This window comes from Rhamphochromis longiceps, linkage group LG5 (assembly GCF_057381845.1).
Source record: "Rhamphochromis longiceps isolate RC_006_pf linkage group LG5, R_longiceps_female_GT1.1, whole genome shotgun sequence".
NCBI lineage: Eukaryota > Metazoa > Chordata > Actinopteri > Cichliformes > Cichlidae > Rhamphochromis > Rhamphochromis longiceps.
The window spans coordinates 30,572,156-30,596,860 of record NC_140561.1 but is presented as its reverse complement, the minus strand read 5'-3'; the positions used below and the strand labels follow the sequence as shown (position 1 = coordinate 30,596,860).

Here is a 24,705-nt window from a genome sequence, read left to right as displayed (position 1 = left end):
CTCTTCTTTGTCAGGCAGCTCTGGCTACATCACTACTCTTTATGCTTCCACCTTTGCAACCTCATCACTTATCTTTTAGTTTCCTGTAAGAATCCCTCCCTGAGCAAACCTTTCAACTTGTTGATAAGCTTCCATATAAGATGTCACATCATGCCTTTTCCATCTTCAACTGTTCATCACAACTGTAACAAACATGTGGAAATAAACAGGAAACTGTTTTTTTTCCCCAAATGTTTATTCATTTGATACAAGTATTATTTATCACAGCAGGGATGCCAAATCCATTTCATGTTTGCTGATGATGAGGGGGTCCTCTTGCAGCTGCATTAATACACTCCTCAGGAGATTAGAGAGAATTCGCTGCCTTGGATTATTTTTATTAACAAACATCCCTATGGACCGGGCTTCCACCCCTCTAAAGTGCTGCAGAGACACATTCTGGTTAAACATAATGAGCATTCACACTGGGCTGATTGCACTGAATGATGAAAGTAAATTATTTGAGCATTGAGCTGTCATCGAAGGGCTAAAAACTTGGTTTTTAAAGAGTCCTTAGGTTACAGGATTCACCTGAGCTCCAGATTCAGCCACCAACGCTTCAGCACACAAGTTGGGTGATCAGGAATAAATCACCACAGGTGGCCACAGTTTGTCGCACACAGTGGGTCCTGTCTGCCCTGTGGTGACAGCTGTAAACGTTGCACGTAATTTAAAGGCATAATTATTCACCTGTTGTGTTTTCTGTTGCAGATTTACAAGGTTTTACCACAAATCTGTCCAGTAAATTGAAATCAGGTTGTAGCCCTGTTAGTTTAACTCAGCACAGGGCCAGTCAGTCTGCCTCTTTTGAATCAAATATGCAAAATTTTTTGTTTTGTATCATCAGCAGACTTAGACTTAAAAAAAGCTGATGACCTTCATGATGATTGGACAGAAATGGATCTAAAGCACAGAACTTATCGGCCAAGAATTTTGAAAAGTAGTGAGTCAGCATTATCTGCTCTGAAATGCTTTCTTTCACTGCAGACTGAATATTTTTGGGTTTTCTGCTGTCAGAAAGAACAAATAATCTGATAACATCATGACTCAGTAATGCTTAATAATTATACAGACACGTGGACTATTGTTAATTGCTAACCAGTCTAAGCCACATGCTGAAGCGTTGGCATACTACCATCCACAAACCGATGAGATCCATGTGACATACTGTCATGTACAATAACAAAAAAACATTCAGATTTCTTTAGGCACTATCACCCAAATGGGTATGGCACAATAAAAACAAACAAAAGTCTGGACACAAACATTAAAACAGAGGAAAAAAAACAAATGTTAAAGAATCAAAATCAGATATCAGGGTCTGAAGTTAATCCTGAAGGCGAGCTGAGCTCTATGGGGCTGCACTTCATCCACAAAACTTTAGTGCTGAATGTTATTTGTGTTTAATGTTACACAGCACTGCATGCTTGGAAAGAAACAGTTATATGAGCAAGAATAATCTTCCCAAATACACTCAGGTCAATAATGAACCGGTTACATATCTAAAGCCTTGGTTCAAACTTCCATAGTTTGTGGCATTAGGTTAACTATTCCCAGAAGTACATGTAATGTTGTAATGTTGATGTCAACGCATTATGTGTAGTTTACTTGTGAATGGAAGGATGATTAGAAATGATCTGGACTCTGGTCAGTGACGTGAAGAGACTGATGGACCAAAATAAAATTAGGTAAAAAAAAAAAAAATTGAGGATTTACTTTAGGTCAGGAGAAAATGCGATGTGAGATTAATTTAAGACCCTGCACACAATCAGAAGCCGAGCTGCTCGTCGCTGTGCATCCAAGTTGCTCTGATGCGGGGCAGTACAGACGCAATGATGTACGATAAACCTCAACAGCAGGCGGCTAATTTTAAATTCATGCTGCACTAAAATGAGAGACTGTGAGGATACCAGGTGAGAGCATTAATGTTATTGTTCATTTCCCTTTAATCCAACTGTAGCGCAGAGCTAAGGAGAATTCTGGGAAACTGTTTTCATCAACTGTGAGTGAAAGGAGCTGGGATGCACACAATCACACCTTATTTCCTCACACAGATGTTACTTGCTTCACGCACAGCGCCTAAATTTATTAGTCCACCTCCCAGCATAAGGTTTATGCCCCAGCTGCATAAGTAATCAGTATTGGTAATTAACAAATTTGTTCTTTTATTCATTTCTGTAGCAGAATGTGCAAGTTTTTGAATCAAAATATTTCTAATAATAAAAAAAAAATACTTGTTTTTGTTATCCATGAATTTGGAAATTTACTGTTTTACAAGAACAAAATTAAAGCATGATATATTTTGATTAAGATGCCAAATTAGAGTCATTTACATGTATTTCTGAACAGAAAAGCTTGTGGTTGAATGTTGATTGATTTATTTCTGACTTCCACTCACAGCACTCCAGAGTGCCGGCTCACATTTGGCTGTAAAAAGATGAATTCAGTTTGCCTCATAAATAATGATATAGCTCTGATCTAATGGTTTTTCTTTTATAACAGGTGGTCTAATAAATTTATTAAATACTGTACATCACATCTCCCTCCATTATACTTTTCCCACCTCTTATTTCTGGGGGGGTTATTTCTCCTAAACCTCCCATTGCCCCCTCATACCATCATCAAATAAGTGTGCACAAACAAACAGCTGGATGAAAACACACGTAGTGTAGTTTGTAGCTTCCTATTCATTTAGCTGCTCTTCGTTTTGTGCTCTGCCTCGTGCAAAATATTGCGCCAGTTTGGTCCAAAAGAAGGGGAAAAAAAGGAGATAAAGATGTTCAGAATCAATCTAAACTGGGATTGTTTCATGCTTAAAGAGCTCGTGAGAGAGAGGGTACAGTCTGAAGAACTGTGGAGACAACTGGGGGAAATGCAATGCAGAGAAACAGACCAATGAGCAGAGCGCCGGTTAAACCTCCACTGTTTTGTGCTGCAACAAACACTTTTGCTCTCCAGTCATTTCTGTCTGTAATTTCAATGTGATGTTTGATACTCAACTGAAAAATATCTGCAGATCAATAAGAAGCAAATAAACTTTTTTTCTGCTTTCAAACTCTCAAACCAGGAAGTTGACTTTTTCTTGAACAATGCACTGCATTGGTATTTTGTTTTAATTCAATACACGGCATGACGATGAGTTAATTACAGACAGAGACGACCTGTAGGTGTGTTTTGCAGCTCAGTTGTGAGGAAACTGGCTGAGCACAACCTGTGCTCAGCCTCAGCCTGAATCATCTGTTCAGAGATGATTTAAAAGGAAAGTTTGGTCTACTCCATACTCAGGACTGGTGAAGCACTCTGACACCATCGAAGTACTGAAATTAAGAGTCCTATATCCACAAAATGCAACTTCACCATCGAGCAGGGGGCAGGAATCCATGGTTGCTCCACAATTTCTTCTCACACATTTTTAAGTGCTACTTTTACAAGCACAAAGAACAAAAATTAAGCCAGCTGGCTGTCCGCAGATCAGCCAGAAGAAAAGCTCACCCGATTCAGTTTCCCGGTTTTTATCCGTTGTCTGTCTTTTAAGGACAAAGTAACCAGAAAAGACAAAACCTTAAGGTGCCTAAGATTGTCCAGCATGTTTCAAAGAGCAAACAGGGGTCGCCATTTTACCCCACCTGTCCTCGAGTCTCTCCAACCACAGCAATACATTAAAAGTTAAAAAAAAGCAGGGGGGGGGGGGGGGGAGCAGAAACAGCAATAAAAACAAAAAAATTGTACTTGGATCTTTTGTTAGTGATTTTTTCACATCTTGGGGGAGGGCCTTCACCACAGTGCAGAACTGGTGTGTCGGTCATGTTGCCATATTGAGGACAGATTGTGTCAGTGGACGTGGTCAGACGATGGGTTTGCTGTGGTCGATGGTATCGGCTTTCTTCAGTTTGCCCTTACTGAAGGTCTGGATGGAGCTCAGCAAGGCGGCACGGCCTCCTCCCGCTCCATTAGAGGAGGACAGAGGAGGAGGAGGACAGGAGGATGAGTCCTGTAAGGGGGGAGGAGGTGGCGGTGGAGGAGGTGGAGGGGCAGGAGCAGTGTGGGATCCTGGGTACGAGACAAGCATAAACAGGAGGAAGTGTTAGAGGAAAAACAAAGGTTTCAGGGAATATTCCTCTGCAGCTGATTGCACAAAGATGCTCTGGAATCTGGTTCTGATCTGAAGTAACCTGGAAAACTTTATGGATCTAAAAGAACTTGTAACGCTAAACAAGGATGATCATGTTTCACCTAATTATTTCCACATGAACACTAACCTGCCCACTGTCAGTTTTAATGGAGACACTTAACACTGGCAGAAAGTAAACCAGTTCCACAAAGAAACACAGTAAGACTGAAGTTTGGGTATCCACGACTTTGTACTCATTTGATAATTTATAGTCATTTTGCTAATTTCTAATAAGCAAAAGAAAATTTTCAATTGAGTCATCTGGAGGTACAAATGTATTTATTTTTTTTGTAAACTGGGACAAATGTTTAGTACCAAAGGGATTTTTGATATTTATGGTCACTTAACTGGCCTGTATCTGTTCACATTTTGGTTATTAGTTTCTCTTTAAAGTTTATCCATGAATCATTGGATTAGTTTGATACTTAAGGAAACCTTTTATAATCGTTGCCACCTTTGAAGCATAATTTAGGTCTTTCTAAGTGTGTGATTACAAAAGACATCACTAGGAAGAATTAATCTCTGCACTGAATCTAAAATATACATACCTATGTGTCACAAATGGAACACATGCCTCACAGCTCTAATTTATACCCGTTAATACATAACTTCTATCACATAAATGCATTTTATGTACTTTATTTAGATATTGTCTTGATGATATTTTATGTGTCTAAAGAAAAGATGGGCGCTGTTTCCAGAGAGACTTTATCTTTGTGAAAGCAGCAATCTCAAATATCACTATGACCAGGCTGAACTCAATCCATCATCAATTTCAATGGAACAACTCTCAATTCCTGACACTACTCGGACATGTTTTCTCCAAATACTTGTGAGAAACACAGTCTAGTGGTTCTTAAAATTAATACACATGTAGTTAGTGAGGTCTCTTTTGTCCTTTTCTCTATACAAACGGCTCCAGTTATAGCAGCACTCACGAACTTCAGTACCAGCTTCTATCAGAATGAAATCAGAGTTCTAGAATGTTCAGCTGAAGTTCCAGAACCTCCAACTTCATCCACAGCAACAGAATTCCAAGCTCTCTCTGATTGGATGACTCTTACAGCAGTGCATTCTGGGACTTTTTGGCCTCATATTCCTTTGTTTCCTGAACATTGAACTGATGGTGAATTGAACTCAAACCCGTTACGCCTCTTACAGCTGCGCCATTCTGCATCCCCAAGCTCCGTGAAAGTCAGGGATTACAGGCAAAGAAGCAAAATGCTGGGAAGCGTTAACATGTGGGTAAAGCGGAGGCCAATAGCCGCGACTGGAGTTCGCCAACTCCACAGTGAATAATCCGTGACATAATGAAAGGACATCCATCAGTCTGACAGATGGCAGCCGACCTGGAGAAACCGTTCTGTGCACTCAGGGTGTTTGGGGATGATTGATGATTTTTTAAACATAAAAATCCAACTGTAATAATTTAGCGAGTGCAGAACCTTTTGTGGCGACTGATTTTTCTCCAGGATAGCTGTGTGACAAGATCACTTTCATTACGTTTGGCAACCACAGTGACCTTCAGGGATTTTTCATGTAATATTCAGATGACTCTTCTGTTAACGTCCACAGCTACACTCTCAGTGAGACCACATTTCACGGTTAAATCGACAAATTTGAACTGAAATCTGTGACCACATGTTGTGCACCCGATTTAAGTGTCACATTGTTTCAGTTATTAGGTTTTGTAAAGGTTTGCTACTGTAATGAGCTGGAATGTTTAAAGTTAAGTTGTTTGTTTGTTTTTTAAAATTGATCACAAAATCATACAGTTTACATCAGTTTCAATGACACCTGTCATCACTGACAATGCCACCTCCTACAGACTGCGTCTGACCAACTGACAACAAGTTTGTACAATAAACAGTATTATAAAAAATAAATTAAAAAAAACAAAACAACAACAACAATAATAATACTAAAAAAAAATTTAAAAATTAATAATTAAAACCATGCTGCCACAGTGGCACCCATTGTTTTAGTCTGGTTACGAAGGCTTGAGCTGATTCTCATTCATTTTGGTGTTTAGAAGCCAGAGGTGACAAGGAAGATGATGGTTCTTTCTGACTATTATGATCATCACAATTTACAAAATGGACTTCATGTTTTATTCAGCATGACCCGAGACTACCAATTGAACCCATTAACTCCTCAGGAAAGAGCCATTTTCCCCGTATACATCCATACAGCTGCCCTTTTTTTTTGCAACCACACAAATCGCCGCCTGCTGGCCTTGACAGGTTTAAGGGTCTTCAGCACTGACTTGACCTTTCAGACCATCTGTGGTTTGGAGAAACCTCAAGCCCCTCTGAACAGTTATTTACTTGGTTTAAATAAAACTGATGAGATGTTTTTATTGCTGGGCCTAAAGAAAGAGGTTTTGGCCAGTTATATATGCATATTAAAAACACCCATTTAATCCAAAAGTTAGTTTCTTTAAGATTGCTGTGGACGAAGAATTATCTGAATATGTAATAAAAATAAAAAATAAAAACAAAAGATACAGAAAAACCTTAAATAAAATGAGTTTTTTGTGATCTGCAGAAGAGCTGTGTAAGGCAGGGAGGAAAAGCTATGGGGGTAAAATGAAAAGACATTTCACAGCTAATGGCACAGAGAAAATTCAACTAATACCACCTCACAAAGTGTTGGAATGATGATGATGGAAAAAAGAAAAAAAAGTGTCACCTCACCCTAACCAAATAACCATCAGACAAAACAAACAGACAGACAGACGTGCTCTAACAGACTGACCAGGCAAAGCTGACCAATCACAATCTCCAATGAAAACAGCCGGTCTAAGTCAAGAAGGAGTTTGACCGCCTGTGATGTTTGGAAATCATTGCAGATTGTGAGTTTTTTTTTTTTAAAGATGTGCGTACACCCCCATTAACAAGTTCTTTCATTTTTCATTTCAGGACTCAAACCTATGAGAGCGAGATTAGCCAATAAGACACAGTGATTACATAAACTCAGTTTGGCAGTTTGGTTTGAAATGATCAAACGCTGCTGATGTTTCTGAATCAAAGACTATTTGACAGCGTAAAAAAAAAAAAAAAAAGATAAAGGATTAATGGACATGAGTATAAAAGTCTGATTACAAATAGACCAAACAGTTTAAATCAATCTCTTTCCTTCATTAGCGGCCTTCATAAATGTGACCAGGTCTTATAACGAGGAACTGGGGTATACAACAGCTTTAAAAAAAAAAAAAAAAAAAAAAAAAAAAAAACCACTGGAGACCTTCATCATCATTGACATCAGAATCTTTTACTTTACCCAAAGACACGGTCAGAATGGAGCATGCTCTACAGTGGAGACAGCACAGGAAGGAGAGAGAGAAGGAGATGACAGTTATCTGTTCAGTGGACCAATCAGCATTTACACAGTATCACCAGGACGAGGAGAAGGGAGAGGAAAGCAGAGAGGAGACACTAACAGTAGGGAAGGAAGCTGGTGTTGACTTTGTGTCAGCAGGTTTTGTAAGTTGGTGACATTTTATATTTTTCTTGCTGCTCTATATGATGTACAGTTTACAGATGTATGTCTTGAACCAAGTTTAGATTAAATATATTGCAGAGAAATCTAGATGGCATAAAGCACCAGCGCTTTGGTATTAAGTACAAAAAATTAAAAAAAATTAAAAAAAGCACAATCTGTGTGCCAAGTTTAGAAATGGAGAATACCAAAGGCTATGTCCATCTTCTGAATACAGTCTATGGTTTGTACCAAAATTAAAGAAACTTCCTCAAAGTGTTTGAAGGTATTATGGTTTTCTTTTGTCTGCCTGTCCATCCCATTTTCTTTCAAACGAGGCTGAAGTATTAAAACTACAGTAAAATACTAAAACAAAAAGCGCAAGAGAATGGATGGATGAAAAGCTTAACCACCTTGATAACAGAGTTTTAGGCGTGGCTGTGTTGACTGACAGGTGCTCTGACACAGGAAGTTATAGCAGATCAGCTTCTGCTGAACTTATTTCAAGTCATTATAAACTAACCCTCTTCATTGTGTGTGTTGCTGGTGCCGTTTGTGTGAAACAGACCATCCCAGAAGCTTGTGGTTCAGTTTTCAGATGATGAAACTGTGGCTACATCAATGTTTCATACCACTGGGGATGGACCGACACACACAGCACGTAGATTTTTCTTTTTTTAAACAGTAAGAAAAATACAAAATTTTGGCAGATTTAAAGTTTAAAATATGAAATGAAACATCCAGGTTTCCCACCCTGCATTCACCTACCTAGAGACAAAACAAAGTCAATAAGATGTACTACTACTGCAGAGACAGATACCTGCCTGAAAACCACACGATGAGAGAAGAGGTGAAGAGACAGAGACAGACATTTCAAGTTAATGATTAGTCTTTATAATCAAACACGCAAATTTCAGATGAAAACTGTTATTGATGTGAGTCACAGCACAGCCCTGGCAGGTTCTCGTCACAGGGGGGCCCGACACAGTCTGTCTGACAATGTCCAAAACAAAGAGACAGGCGGGAGAAAAGCAGGCAGTTAAAGTGACAGCTGTAAAGACAGTCTGACCGACGTACCTGTGGTTGATGGGGGAGTGGGGGAGGAGGGGCATGTGGGCGGGGAACTAGCTCCAGAACCTGAAGACGGGACAAAGAAACCCCTTTAATCATCTTTAACTTGAGAGTGACCCTTAAACTTTAACATCTCCTGGCATGTTAGAGGTTAGATGGTCTCTTTAACAGTAACAGATGAAAGCTGCATGTGCCATCACAGCCAGCCTCACATACTCTGTCCTAAATTCCTGATCTCATTGACAGATGGCGGCGGCGCTCGTGTGCCAAGAAATGCCTCTAACAGCAGCGACCTACCAGAGTTATTGTTATTTCGGACCGAGACATCTTCTTCATTTTCATAAGCTGAATGTCTGGACTTCTGCAAAGATAAAAACATAGCTGTGTGTTTAATTCTGGAACGATCTGTAGGCTGTGTATATCAAATGTATTTCACTTCAGACAGAAAACAACAACCCGTTTTCATCACAGAGGAGGTGTTAAACTTTAATTAGAGCTGCTCGTGCGTGCTGACCTTCCTCGCCAGGATCTTTCTCTTCTTCTTCTCCTCCTCTGAGCAGTGATGAGACTGAGCTCTGGTCAACCTCCTGTGTTGGTGCAGCTGCAATCAGACAGTCATACAGAAAGTTATTTTCAACATCAGGAAATTTCTCATAAAAACTGGCCACCCCGTAACACTGCACTTAGACGTGCTCGTAGATCTGTGTATCCTGTATTTCTGACGCTGAATATTCTTGAACAAATTAAGCAAATAACACCAGAATAAATTTGTTTTTCTGGGTCACCCGAGAGTTTTGAGTCTTGACTGTATATAATAGATGGACATAGCCAACATTACATCATCCACTGGCAAAACCTTAGAAGCCTCAAGCATTTGAACATCAACTTGTGTTCATTTAGACTTGAAGCTAGCGACTCTATAAACTCATCAGGAAAAAAAAAGATCCCCCCCTGCTGGCTGTTAGAAATAGTGCAGGTTTGAGACATTAAAGCATCTGTAAGCCGCATCCATCTTTAATATACAGTCTATAGCCATAAACTGATTTCACCTTATTTGTTTCACACAGAAAGTCCAAAATGTTTACAGTGATTTAAGAGACACCAGGTGTATGATTCATGTCACAACATGTCAGCCTACTAGCTGAACTTTACTAACAATGCTGCTCACACAGCTTTTTACCCCATGTTCTTCTCTTCTGGTGAAATCCAGCCTGGATGACTGTGACCAAACTGATCAAGAACAGATTCACACTTTTTCAGGTCTCTCTTAAATCTTTCCTCTTACTCATACTGGTCATACTTTCCTGTGTGCTTTTAATGCAAGTGGGGGAAAATACAGAGTCTTTGTTCCCGTAACCGTCTGTGTTAATCAAATCAAGGCAAGTTTCTACAAAGTTGCTGTCTTAAGCTTAAAACTTCCTCTTTTTGTGTTTACCGACAGAGTGGACAGACTTGGAAATATTCTACCTACATTATCAAGGATTATGGGAAATACAGTGATCTGTGGAGCATTAAGCCTGAGCTAAACCGCAAAAGTAAAAAAAAAGAAAGAAAAAGAAACAAACAGCAATGCAGAAAAATTATTGCTCAAGTACTGTGGGAGGACAGAAGAATGTTGACCCACCAGTCTCTGCTCCTCTAGCAGCCTTTTCTCCAGGCTCTCCTTTGCTGCTTTCAGTGCTTCCTTCAGCCTGCCGGGGACCTGGAGGAGGATATTTAAGATATTATTTGTTTTTATTCTTCATCTTTGTTGTTGAACAAACTCACGGCAATAACGTCAAACTAAACCTCTCACCTTAATCTGGAGCTTTTCTGAACGTTGAAGCTGGACATCGCTGAAAAGCCTGGAAAACAAAAACTTTGGCTCAGAAAAATAAACCTTACACTTCTCTTTATTCAGCTTCTATGTGACTGTCTGCCGCTCATAAACACAAAATTGAACAGGCAGTGGCTGAGGCTTTAGCTCTCACAGACAAAGCTGTGTACCCGATGCAGCCACATGAGGATGTCCTCCTCTCACTGACATCATACAGAGCCAGGAGCAGAACCGGAATGTCAGTGATGCAGTAGCTCACCCAGTTCACAATCCCTGACTATTCAAAGGCTATTGTAATGTGTGAAGTACAAAAACACAGCACAACACTTTGTTGTCACTAGTTGGCTGTATTGCAAAAACTAATGATATTAAAATCTACTGAGAAGTAAAAGAGGGTGAAACAGTCAGCACAAATTAATCTCATCCAAATGTTGTAAGCGGGACAAACAGACAGTGGCCATTACATGAGCTCATCAGTCCTTCAGGCAGTCAAGGTAAAAACAGTCTTAAACTGAGTGTTTATAGCAGCCTGACATCTGAACCTTTGTCTCACAGGGATTATTTGAACATATGCTTACCTCATTATCTAAAAATAAATAAATAAAAGGCATTAAAAGCCATGTATCACACAATCTGTATAGGAGCCTTATAAAGTGTTCTTTTCATCCTCTCCACTGTAGGTTTGTTTCACACAGAAAAAGCGTAACTGAATTAGGAGTAATTTAGCTGGAAAGTCCTCTCCCACTCATGTGCAAATGTCACAGTGCCAAAGAGGGCAGGCTTGCATGCTTTTGAGGACCCTGAGAACTATACCAGCTTTGGCCCTTGACAAGTTTAACAATGTCAACAAGTCAGAGACAAGAAGCCAGATGAAGGAAGGCCCTGGTTCTCTGGGCTGATGGTGGGGAAACAAGACTGTAAGACAACCTCATTTTACAGAAACTGAAACAAGGTCATCTGTCCGCAGACAAACTGCTGATTTATGTGAATCTTTACATTTGGCAGATTTCTGCAGCTATGATGGAGAGAACATGCATTTACAGTCCTTTTTTGGGTTTGTGTAGACATAACTTTAAAAAATAAATAAAAAAGCTCCTATGTGCACTTGTGGGATAACAAAGACTCCCCGAGGGCTTTCAAGCTGTGTTTTACTTTAAAAAAATAAAAAGAGGTGAACTCACGGCGTCTGCATGAGTGCCGACACTGTTGGCATCCCACTTTTACAGGCTTCTGTGGACAGAATGGACTGCAGCACCGACCCTGAAAAATAAACCATCAAAGATCAGCAACAATAAAACTGCAATTGCTCCATTTAGACATTCGGTCTCTACATATTAAAATACAGGATGCGTGTGTGTGTGTGTGTATTTACAGACCCACAGCTGTGGAGGGGGCAGGGGGGTACTGCTCGATGGGCACGCTGTCTGGCGGTCGGCCGTACGTCATCTCGTACAGTAAATGTCCAAAGCAGAAGACATCAATGCTCTCTGTGGTCTGCCGTAAACACACAAACAGTTTCTGTCTCTCAAACCTTCAAACAACAGTTTGTGGATCATCTGGCACACTTGGTTTATTTAGTCTCTCAGTTCTTAATAAATCATTTCAGAGGTCACACTAACTACATCAATGATAAAAAGAATCTCTGTGTTTAGGTTTAGGTCTTATTTTAGCCTCAACTAATCAGGCTAATCCAAACTGAGTCAGTGTGCGCACATACGTTAATTTTTCTGAACTGGGTGAAGGCAGGTCGCAGTGCAGAGGGAACTCCCAGCATGCCGTTCTCCACGTCCATCAGTCGACACACGCCGTCATCGACAAGAACGTTAGACGTGTGCAGGTGACCAAAAAATATACCAGCGTCATGGAGGAGCTTTAGTCCCTGGATATAAACACAGAGATAGTCACACAGTGTATGTATATATATGTATGTGTGCATACATATGTGTGTGTATATGTGACTCTGTGTGTATATGTGTGTCTGTACCTCCAAAATCTGTCGGCCGTACAGCTTTATGTGTGGGAGCTCGAGGCCCTGACTCTTCTTTGGATTGCAGTACTTCTTCAGGTAACTCTCCCTGGGCTTCACCTGGACAAAGGAAGATTTTTTGTTTGAACTACTTTTGACCAACTTGACAAACACAGCTTGATCAAGCCTATTTTAAGGAAACACACCAATGCAACGCATACAGGAATCCTTCCTCATGCAATAAAAGTCCCATAATGCAACCCATGTGTTCCAATATGATGAATGCTATTCTGTAAAAAGCACACCAGCGATGTTTTATTTTAAATTTAACAACTGATGCTGCTCAGCTATGGCTTCATATCACACAGGGAGACATTTAGGAGTGTTTAGTCTACTCAGGGTGTTTAAATCAGTTTCTCCATGTCGTTCCTACGTCTGACTTCCTGCCTCCCTCACCTGTTGCGTGGAGCTTGACACAGCTTCTGCAAAAAGTAGACCCAACGCTACTTTAAGCACAACTGACAGGAGTTGTCTTGAGTAGGGCGGAGGCAAGTCAGGTGTTATTCCCGGCACAATTTTAATGCAGGCAGAATCTGACAAAACTGCATTTTTTGACTTTGGTAGAGGGATTATGGTTAATAATTGTTAATATTTAATAACTGCTAGCAGTGCTTTGTCTTTTGTTGGTTTTACACATTGTAGTTTGACTTACTGGGAAAATATGAATAGTGCAAAAAAACTATAAACCATGTGCATATAGAAATAAGTGGTTCCATCAACTGTGACTCATGAAATTAGGCTGAAATTTCAGGGCGCCTCTCTTTGGTTCAGATGCTGTTTGACTATCTGAAAGTTTGACTGGAGCACACAGACTGTTTACCTTACAGATGTGGTCTCTCAGAGAGCCCTTCTCACTGAACGGCCGGATGAGCAGCGCTGAAGACTCACTGGTGCTAGAGAACAACAGTGGACAGAGATATGGGATCTGTCGAGGAAGAGGAGTCTAATCACTTACAGGCTATAAATGGAAACATATGCAACTCTGATCAGGTGTTTGTCTGTTATACCATTTATAGTGAAGTCAACTTTGCCATTTATGTGCAAAGCTGGCTAGCTTTAGCTGGATTGTCAGTTGACAATTCATCAGAATGAACAGTTTCTAAATTGATCTAACAAATTAAGGTACATGATCACGTCACTAGCTAGCTCTGATGTCACAGATTGCTTTGTCTAATTCTTGGACAAATATGTGGTGCGTACGTACAGACAGGCTGGTCAACAGCTTTATGGCTGACTGCAGGTCTTTGTCTGACAGGAACTTATCAGGACCCAGGTCCACCTACACACACACACACACACACACACACACACACACACAAAAACATGTGTTACCCCACCCTGCTGGGTGATACTATAACATCACCTAATTTTATTGAATCATTTGATGTCTTCTGAGCTTTTGAGGGAAGAAATGTCACTTAATAGTCACATTTTTACCAAAAAAGTCTTATGTAAAAGAGCAAAGTTTTTCTTGTTTCCACATATTTTTGCTAAACTCTTGAAAACTGTTTCTGTGCACTGTCTTCTGAACTCTGCCAGTATCTTATAAAACAAAATATTTTGGTGATTACAGCATGTGCTATCTAATGTAGATTATTTGAATAATGCATTTCTGACATTCTTGCCATCAGTTTGGAGGCTGAGACACTGAAATATGAAGGATTTAACTCACGAGTCATAAATCAGAGTTTCCAGAAGTCAAGAGCTGTAAAGTCACCTTAGCAGACTTACAAACACAGAGAGATGTGACAATCTTCATCTATCCAAAAAGCTTTTAAAATGTAATTTATGGTAAAGTTAGCAAATTTTTAAACCAGTTTTCATATGATTTGATTGGCAATTCTATACATGCAGCTTTACATGCAGTTAACCATTAAAATAAATATTTATGATAAGTGCTTCTACAATATAACTCATCAAACAAGAGCCCGCAAGAGCTCCAAAGCCTTTCAAGTTGTCTGCAGTGAAGAGGCTTTTGGCAAAAGATGATATTTAGCCACCATTTATATTTAATCAATATTTTTTAACTCATCATTTTTCATTGTCACAGGAATTCTTTCTGTTTTACTCACCCAGCTCAGCAGGTACCTCTCTTTGGTCTGCTCTTTGTTTTTGACTAAAAAATATTTCTTTCTGATCCTCCAGCCTGGAGAAAAAAAAAAAAAAAAAAAAAAAAAAAAAACCACAAACAGAAAACAGCGCCTCAGTTTAACTGTAACTCAGTCAATAAGAGTCAAACATTTAGTCTAATATACTGCAGGCACCTTCACGGGCTTCCTCTCACGAATAAAACACTGAATTCATATCCAGCTTTACGCTCTCATAGGCTGCACAGATTTTGTTGCTTCAGTCTTAACTGACTGGTTTGGCCGGTCACCGTTAGCAGAACAACGCTTTTAGCTTCTGTGCCACCCCCTAAAATTCCTCCAGCTTCTTAGCAGTTAGCATTTTCTCATAATTACATTTGCAGCTGTAAAGGCTAAAGCGATCAAGTCAATTTAAAAAACAACAAGGGTGCACCGTAGTGCTGTACAATCAAAAATGAATAAAACAGGTGAAAATACAGAAAAACAAAACAAGAAAAAAAAATACAAAAGAAACATGTCAGTCCTCAATTACACTGAGCTTACTCCCCATTTATCAAAAAATAAATTAAATTAATGACTTCAATTTATTCAAATAATGGCTGACACAAACCCATAGTCACTGCATTTTAATCTAAAAGAAAAAGTGTAGGAGGATTAACATAAATTGACAATAACAGATGTCAGCAGCTGGATGGAAGGTCTGAACAAACACCACCAACCCCTCCATGATCATCTTAATTAGAAAGGAAAACAACGCTCTAAAAACTGCAGTCACAGCACTCTGTTCACTAATGTTTTATAACTGAATCAGTCCGATTTCTTTTTAACATGTCATGTGACTTAAACTTACCCATGTCTCTGAGAGGCTCCAGGACCTCCCACTTTGGGTCTGACCTGAAGAACATGGAGACCTGCTGCAGGGCAATTTCTGAGAGAAAGAGAGCCACACAGTACACTTTAATGAAACTAAAGTCTCCTTAAATTACATTCTCTCTGAGTATGGGCTCACGGCAGCTGCAAGTATGAGTTCTCAGACTACAGCCGTTGTGGGAAATATACCAAAACAAACAAATCTTCATATGAGGAGTCAGAAAATAAACTGGGAAGAGACCCATGACAAATTTGCTTCCTTTTACTTCTGAACTCATATATAATTTTGATGTCAACTACAGCTGTGTAAAGTTCTGCATCTTGCAGGATTGCAATCTAGATGTGCCATTCAGTGTTTAGTTCCTGCTGCAGTGTTTCCAGAACCTCATACTGTAGTGATCATACACACACTGTGAAAACACCAGCCACATCGACACAGCTGCCCAAATACTGTACATGACAGTTGCTCCTAACAGTCCGTTTAATGTCATCTGCTTCCTGGTATATCAGGAAGTGGGAATGATGAGCAGATGACACGACAGCTCTCACAACTAAGACAAATCTGATATGAACCCTGCCCACTGGAGCTCATAAAGCTTTAAATGTGTTTTATTATTTGTATTTGTTTTTTACGTGCATGACCCCTAAGCTGATACTGACGCGTTACATCATCTTGGGTTTATCGTTTTTGTGTTTCTGGCTTTTCTGGTGGTCGCTGGGCGGGAGAACTCAGAGAATCTGATGATTTCTGAATCTTCAAAAGAAATCAACAATGACAGAAAATTGTTTCATATGCAATAAATAACCAATCGTTATGAATCATGAACGGCTGTATTGTAAAGTAACGGATGTTGCTTCACTCACTGTGTGTTGCTGATCTTATCACATTAACCGCATGATGACTAAAGTTTAAAAAAAACAACAACAAAAAACAGCAACATGTCTCATATTTCGTCTCTTTTGAGTCACTCTGTCGCACCAAAGTCAGAATATGTTAAAAACTACAAAAATGTATCTGTCACAAGACCCTTTCATGCATCTCCAAACCAAACCGACATGATTGCACCTTTAAGTCCCATCAGTCACATTTTAGAAACCAACATTACTTTTGTAGTTCATTCCTGCATATGAAAACAAAATAATAAAATAGTCATTTTTTTTATATACTGTCCTATTTTCTGTTTGTTCTGTTGCTTAACCCTGGGTCCTAATGGGACCATATGCAGCTAAACACCATCAAACAGGTGAGATAAAGGCTGTGTAGCATGTTTGTTGTTGGTGGCCAAAGAGCTTTTGCGAGCTGTTTTCTGTCTACAGCTAAACATGAATCATCTTCTGGCATCAAATCAGCTGAAACCGTTTCACGTTTTATTCGAGAGGAGGGGGCTAACAGGATCATTTAGGAATGTGTCCCAAACATCCACTGAATCGCCAAGCTTACGGACGTGTGTGAAATCCAGTAAACTGAGAGCAAGCAAACCTGTGTAGTTGGCAGAGTAGTTGTTGGGGTCCAGAAACTTCTTGACTGGGAGGGAGCTGCAAAGCAGAGGATGCTGGGTAATTGTGTCCAGATAAGTTTGCAGTCCTCTCTGCCTTTCTGCAATGAACTCCCGGTCCATGTTTCCAATGAGCTTCTTAGGAGGGAGAGGGAGGGTGATGCCGCACACCTGAAGAGGAGGACAGAGAAAAGGATTCATATTTTTATCAACAGGCTTAAACAGATGTTTTTTTCTGTATATTGGAACACTACATGAAAGAAAATCACAGTCACTGTGTTTTCCACAGTTCTTCTGCATGCTGACTGAAGACTGGGGGCTGATGGGACGTCAAGGTCAGAGTGAGACCGATGGAGAGGAAACGAGCATGCAGAGCCTCAGCAGAAAAACGTTTAACTTCCTGTTATCCAGGAATTATATGTTTTTACTCTGAGACAAGTAACTATCATATCTTTAGCAGTCAGATACAACCCAGCTCCACTGACTGTTACATTCAGGAAGACATGATAACTGACTGATAAAGTGTTTAGTGTTATTATTAGATAGAAATGATCTTTTCCTCAGTCTATGTTCCTGTCAGGTAGAAAGCTTTGAAATGCAAACTTCCTCTATATGCCAATATTTGCTGCTCATGTTCTTATATGTATTGCATCACTGTATATTGCAACATAGAAATATGCAGAGCCAAAAAAGCAACCACAACATAATCTGATCAGCAGAAGCTTTGCAGACTGAGCACACTGTGGTTTCCCGGATTTAAGCATTGTTCTACTTTCTCTGAAAATGGAGGAACACTAGATTACAGAAACATTTAACGTAAATTTTACATCCATAAAACCCACTTACTGTATGTGTTTGCACTTCCACTATTGTCCATTGCTTTTATTTCCTCCCTGTGTGTAGTTGTGGACTGCAGACCTGTAGCATTTTGTCTCTGTATACTTTCTAAAATTAAGACTTCAGCTGCACATTAATAACAATGAATCAGTGCAGAGATGACTGCCGGCCTCTTATACCACCAGCCGAGCCTTCAGGAAAATGTAAACAGAGTTTTGAACCGGACGTAACCAACCGTCTCTGAGCTTTCACATACAGGAAGAAGATTGGGCAACACTGTTTTAGTGGCTGTATGAGTGTCTAAAGGCACTTGTAGTCTCTCACATATTACTGCTGCTCATTTCCACAGCTGACTACTGTGAGCTATGTGATGTCTCCAAGTGTGTCGTTTCCACGACGTTCATGCGAGCAGCATAACGAATTCAATGTTCAAACTGCTCAAACGTCAATGAAACGATCTACATACCGAGTCAGTCTCTGAAACACAGTGATACTTCATTCGCTGTCATGCAGTTCGTGACTGGAACTCACCATCAGGCTGTTGTTAAGAACGTCAAAGTCACTGTAACGTCGAATCACCTGCAACAAACACACACACACACACACACACACTCACCTGTCAGGACTGCAGCGTTACAGGTCATTAAGATTCTTTAAACGTTGACTTTGAAGGCAAAATGTGAGGTGAGCATATGTATCCTGCCTTCTTTAAAGTTCCTCCAAGTTGCACAGCTTAACACTAAAAACATTTTGGGTGGATATTTCCAGCAAGCTCTGAATTAAAATCATAAAAATAAAACTGAACTAATGATACACAAAGGATGTTTTTAGAACTCCCTTTTTAACAGGAAGAGAGCTTCAGTAGATCCAGTTGGGCAGGAAAGAGAAGACAGAAGAGTAGCACAGAAAGAACCAAATCAGGAGTATAAAGAGGTGTTCGGTGCATCACATGAAGTTCCCCCAGCAGTCTGAGCCTATAGCAGCGTACCTAAAGGATGCTCCAAGGTCACCTGATCCAGCCAAACTATCAGCTTTTTCAGAAGGAAAGTAAGAAAGAATCAAAACTAGGAGCGGGTTCCAAAGAAAGGGGGCCTTACTAGCTGAAGGCTCTGCCTCCCATTCTACTTTTAAATACTCTAGGAACCACAAGCAAACCAGAAGTCTGAGAGCAAATGCAAATGCTCTCCTGGGATAATAAGATACTTTGAGGTCTTTAAGCGATATAGGATCTGATTAGTCAACACTTCGTATGTGAGAAGGATTTTAAATTCATATCTAGATTTAACAGGGAGCCAAAGAAGAGAAGCCAGTGTGGGAGAAATATGCTCTCTCTTTATAGTCTCTGGATCAGCTGGAGGCTTTCCAGGAAGATTTTAAAGGAACACGATAATAAAAAATTACTGCAATTCAGCCTAGAGTTAACAAACGTATGCAAAATGAGGTTTTCTTTGTCACTCTGAGACGGGATGTTTTTCTTTTTTTTTTTCAATTTTGTACACATGACACAGCAGTCCTACGAGTTTGTTTAAGGCATGGGTTAAAGTAAATATCCGGCCCAAGATGACTTGAGGTTCCTCACAGCATTACTGTGCTGATATGTTTTATGTTTATCAGGAGACAGCACACAGGCAGGGGAGTATAGCAACAATTACTTCTGTTCTAAATCACATTTGTTTTACTTCAATTTTCTGCTAAAGACTAAAACAGATGCATAAGCAAACAGAGAGAAAAAAAATGCACAGAAACAAATAAAAGCCAGGATGAAACAGCAAACGCAATCTACACGTTTGTGAGGGCAGCTGTAGTACAGTATGTGCCTACTGTGGATGTTGGGCCACTGATTCTCCAGGTGACCAATTTGAGGTTGTTATTAGAAGATTTACCTGCCAGCTGTTGTCTAAAGACACACCCCTCTGGACTCGGATGATGTACTCCTGAGAGACAGAGAAAAAATAGAAAATAGAACCATTGTTTTATTATATAGTGTAATTGTGTAATTTAAAACAAAAAGCCGAGCTGAGAATAAGGTTTCACTTGGATTAAATTTAACCTTTTAGAGTCACTAAAAAGAAGAAAGCAAGCAAGAAAGAAGGATGCAAGAATTCAAAATTAATGGATAGATGATAGATGGAGGAAGAAAGGAATGAAAGATGGAAAAGGGGAGGGAAGGAAGGAAGGAAGGAAAAGAAAGAAGCAAGGCAGGGAGGTGGATGGATGGAAAACAAATAACAATTGAAAGAAAGAAGGATAGATGGAAGAGAGGAAGGCAGGAAGGGAAAAATAAGGAAAGAAAGATGGATGTGCATGGAAAGGTGAAGGTTGGTTGGAAGAAAGGAAAGAAGGAAGGAAGGGAGGGGATTGGTTAGGATAGTATAGATGGATGGCCAGGTGAAGAGTGAATGTGAAAAACAAAAGTTTCCACCAAAGCCAAATTGGAAGCAGGATAATGATTTTAATGAGGTTTCATGTTTTAACGATCAAAACTGTTACTAAAATCCACTCACTTGCACAAATGTAGTAAACAGTAAATAAAAATTAATAAAAACACTTAAAGAAAACAAAATTGAACTACAAATTGAACAACAAAACAAACAACTCTTGCAGCGAGGCCAGCTGTGCGGGAAAGGCACCGTTAAAGGAGTTCACACATGTTGGGTGAATCCCCTTTCTGTTTCATTTCCACATAAATGATCCACATCAGAGGATCTGCCTGCGCATGCCATCCTTGTCACAGATCTTTGCAATGAAGCTGCTGAGCAAAATATTTTCTCGACCGTCAGAAACGATGGACGCGAATATGAAAACAGGACCGAGCGTGTAAACCCTGCATTTTCCCCTCTTTAATCCTCTCAGTCCACTCACCGTCTATTTCAAGCTTTCAGAGGTTCAGATTTCTGCTGTAATCGTGCAATCAATCATGTGAGCCGAGCAGCTTCATAAACAGCTAAAGGCCTAAAATCACCGCCGCCCAGCTGATGTTTGTTAATACATTTTGTAGCTTCAGGCCACTAAACTCAGCTCCTCTTTCACCTTTTGAACTGCTGTCTTTTTATCTTTTCTTAAAACCTTTCGTTTCATAAAGTAAAGTCACTCACATGAGGTCCACTGAGGTGGCCAGACCGATGACTTTTATACACAACTGCTACAAAACCAAATGTATTTTCTTAGTCGATGTCTTTATAAAATGTTTTATATTCAGTGACGTGTACAGCTTCCAAATGTGTATATCTTAGAAACCAGTCAGGATGAATGTGAACTTCCTGTTCTTGCCTAGCAAATATTGTGTTTATACTAGTTTTCTGAGATATTACATGGATACGTTTCAAAAGGCTGAACTTTTACTTTTTTACTGTTTCCGTTCACTTTCGTTTTTGTTGCTCATATTGGATAACAAAACAAGGTGATGTTGAATTATATCACAAATCTTCGTCCAAAGCGAAAATAAGACGAAAGTAAGTTTTCAGATCACTGTTGAAGAACAAACAAACACATGTCATTCGCATTAGCAGAAGTAAGATGATGAAAGGAGGAAATACCCTAAAAGAAAACTGACATTTCTCATTATTCAACAGCTGCACTGAATTATAATTTGTGCACTGAACCATTGTAGCGACCTTGACTTGATTTATTCGGGCTATGATGTTTGCAGATGACACTGTGATCTATAGTGAGAGGGGGGAGCAGGTGAAAGAGAGTCTGGAGAGGTGGAGGTATGCATTAAAGAGAAGAGGAATGAAAGCCAGTAGAAGGTGGATGAGTTTACTATCATCCACACAACAGGTGAAGCAGAGAGTGCAAGCAGGGTGGAGTTGGTGAAGATAAGTGTCAAGGGTAATTTGTGACAAAAAGACAGCAGCAAGAGAGAAAGGGACGGTTTTAAGATCTCCTATGATGTGTGGTTTGGAGATGAAGCCACTGAGAAAAAGAGAGGAAGTAGAGCTTTCGGAACCAAAGTTTAAGATGCTCAGATTTTCAATGAGAGGGACAGAGGAACAAGGATGGACAGGAGTAGAAAAAAGGACAGAAATAGGTACTGCCAGAGGGGCAGCTCAGGTTGAAGTAAAAGAAGAGCACGGAGAATATTCGTGGATGCAGTGAAAGAGGACATCCAGAGGGATGACAGATGAGCATTTTTAGCCATTAGATTTTTGTTAATCTAATGGCCAAAAATAACAATAAAATGAATACACTCCTTTTAAGGGAGTTAACACAACACTGCGCCTGTTGTATTCGCAGACCAATAATGCCTAATCACCCCAGAATTTTATCCAGCTGTTATGAAATTTTACAGCAAGTCTTTAAATTCCCCAAATCTTCGAATTACGGTAAGGTTGTTACCACATTAGAATTTCACCTGCACATTACCTGCCAGAAGAGCTCACCATAATCAAATTACTCACATATCCACAGAAGAGTGAAAACTTTGTTTATGAGGTGATTTGTCTCTTTTTTGCCCTAATGAATTACACTCAGAGTAGTGAATGGAGGTGGAGAGAGTGAGTCTATAACAGCAGATGTAAAAAACAACAACAGTTGCACTGACTGGATTGTGTCAGGTGCTGTAACACCTGCCAAATGAGACCATAAACCTCCATAGTGCACACTGACACTTTATGATGTGCATCATAAACATGATTTAAATAATTAAATTAAAACAGAACCCTGCATCTAATGGCTTCTTCCCATTGCATGCACTCCTGTAATGCAGTGTTGGAAACATCACTGTAAACGAAACCCCGTGAGAGACTCAAGCCCATCAGTGTTTGTTTCTGTGTAGTCAGCTGTTTGTAATTGGTGATAGAGCAGAATGACTAGCAGTACTTTACTGCCTGAGCACAGTGCAGTAACCAGAGGCCTGTCCTCTCAGAGCTGCATTAATTCTGGAGCTGCTTACATGTTGGGAAACTCTGGAAAGGTCTTGTGACAGTTCTGGCATCACACAAAGAGCAAAACATAGCTTTAAACGCACAGAGAGCTGCTTATTTTTGTTTATTCTCACTGTGGGCTGAAGAATGAGGGAAAACAATAGCCCCGTGGATTAACAGATATAAATAAATACGTGGAAACAGGACGTTAATGATTAATACTCACATCCAGCTGTATTAGTGCCTTCAGTGGAAGACGTGATTCTGTTTTACAGTGCTGACATTAGCGTGCTAAGCTAACTGGCTAGCTCAGCTGATCGCAGCCGGACTGTCAACAACAAACAGGCTGCCATGCACCCATTATCGGACAACCGCGACAGTTCAACGACACCAAGTTTACTTTATTCACCAACGCTTCTCATTGTAACGCTGCACATTTTGCTATAACGTAACATGGGCATTGCTTTTTGCCTCTAAATCTTTGGCCTTTAACGCCATCAGACACCGCCCCGAACTCCAATGAAAAATCAGATTTTACAGTTTCTGTGGATTTCAGCAGTTGCTTAATAATAATCACACATTTTATCAGCTTACATATACACAGACCAACGCTCACTTTGATCTGCTCTAGTTAACTTGTCAAAAATCACATTTTTGTTTTTCAGCACTAAAAAATATGCAGCTGAAGAAAATAACTACAGAATATAGTTGAGTTGTTTTCTCAGAGTGACTGCATGCCAAAAATTAAATTAGCCCATTAAGAACAAAAAACAAAAACAAACCATCAGCCAACGAGTGTTGCTGTTTCAACAATAATCTAAAAACGCAAAATATTTTAAAGGACTTTGGTATATAATGAAAAACGGGGACTCTGAAAGCGATCCTTGCGGGGAAACCAGTGTCAGTGCTCCACTGTAATCAGCAGAAAAGCTTACCGAAAATCAGTGACAGCAACAGTCTGGGAAACTACACTAAAACGAAACTAGTCTTGTCCAGCGTGTCCGATAATTGAACTAGCCACATAGCCATCGACTTAAAAACGCCTCCTTGTAAGAAAAAAAATCCCGAAAACTAATATTTTTCGCCACAGCAGCACCAATGAGTGAGTCATGCTGAGGAAACATTAACAACGATTTTACGGTTGAAGCCGCGGGCTGTCAGCGGTGAACCGGCGGGGATTTTCGGTTAACACTTACCGTGTGGGACTGCAGATTCTGGCTGGCTTCGATCATCGCCGTCAGGGGCACTGTATCGTCTAGTAGCAGGCTGCCGGGGGCCGGCTTCTCCAGGAAAGACATCCTGGAGGGTTAGCGGTGGAAGTCCTATCTGATGTCAGTCTGTCAACGCGGGGAAGACGAACTGCGGAAACCCGAGAGAAGACAACCAGCGAGTTGATAGCCTAGCTTGGATATGCCGTAACCAGGAAGCGCAGCTCGGAGCAAACGTCACGCAGATTCCCCGTTTTAATTGGATATCGAGAAACCCCATAAAGAAGCTTTGTCGCCATCTGCTGGTTTGGAGGAGAATGGTTTCTCAAACTATTTCCAAATGATAGTTGTTATTTTGTGTACTTAGAATTACTAACAAAATTTTGGTCAAAATTTATCTAAACAATTATGTTTGTTTTTTCTTTCATTTCTTCTTTAAGCATTTTTATTTGTTATTAGTCATATACACATTCATTCAACCAAATTTTTTTTTAATTTGCCTTTAAATTAGTCTAAAATGTCAAAAAATAAACAATGAATATCAGGTTGAAGGATAGAGATAAATCAAATAAATAAAGTAATGGAAATAAAATAAAAATCTACAGCCATCTGTGTGAAATAAACAATATTTAAACTAAACCATAAATGAAAGAAATGAAGTCAGACACGTACAAAAAAAAGATTTGTGCCTTTGAAAAATTATTTAATCAGATTTAACTATGACCACTTGATTAGAGTT

The 24,705-nt window shown here is 39.8% G+C and overlaps 1 protein-coding gene across 1 annotated transcript; it reads right to left on the bottom strand.

Moving 5' to 3' along the window:
• Positions 1 to 227: 227 nt before the first annotated feature.
• pxk (PX domain containing serine/threonine kinase) lies at positions 228 to 24,184 on the bottom strand. Its single transcript, XM_085407145.1, has 18 exons — positions 23,955 to 24,184; positions 19,777 to 19,827; positions 18,425 to 18,472; positions 17,041 to 17,227; positions 15,541 to 15,618; positions 14,676 to 14,749; positions 13,808 to 13,882; positions 13,424 to 13,528; positions 12,562 to 12,663; positions 12,295 to 12,456; positions 11,954 to 12,071; positions 11,759 to 11,837; positions 10,557 to 10,605; positions 10,386 to 10,463; positions 9,276 to 9,362; positions 9,059 to 9,122; positions 8,768 to 8,827; positions 228 to 4,089 (listed from the first exon to the last, which is right to left on the bottom strand). The coding sequence occupies exons 1-18, from the start codon at positions 24,054 to 24,056 to the stop codon at positions 3,884 to 3,886; spliced, it is 1,725 nt and encodes a 574-aa protein (XP_085263271.1). The 5' UTR covers positions 24,057 to 24,184; the 3' UTR covers positions 228 to 3,883.
• Between the last annotated feature and the right edge of the window lie 521 nt (positions 24,185 to 24,705).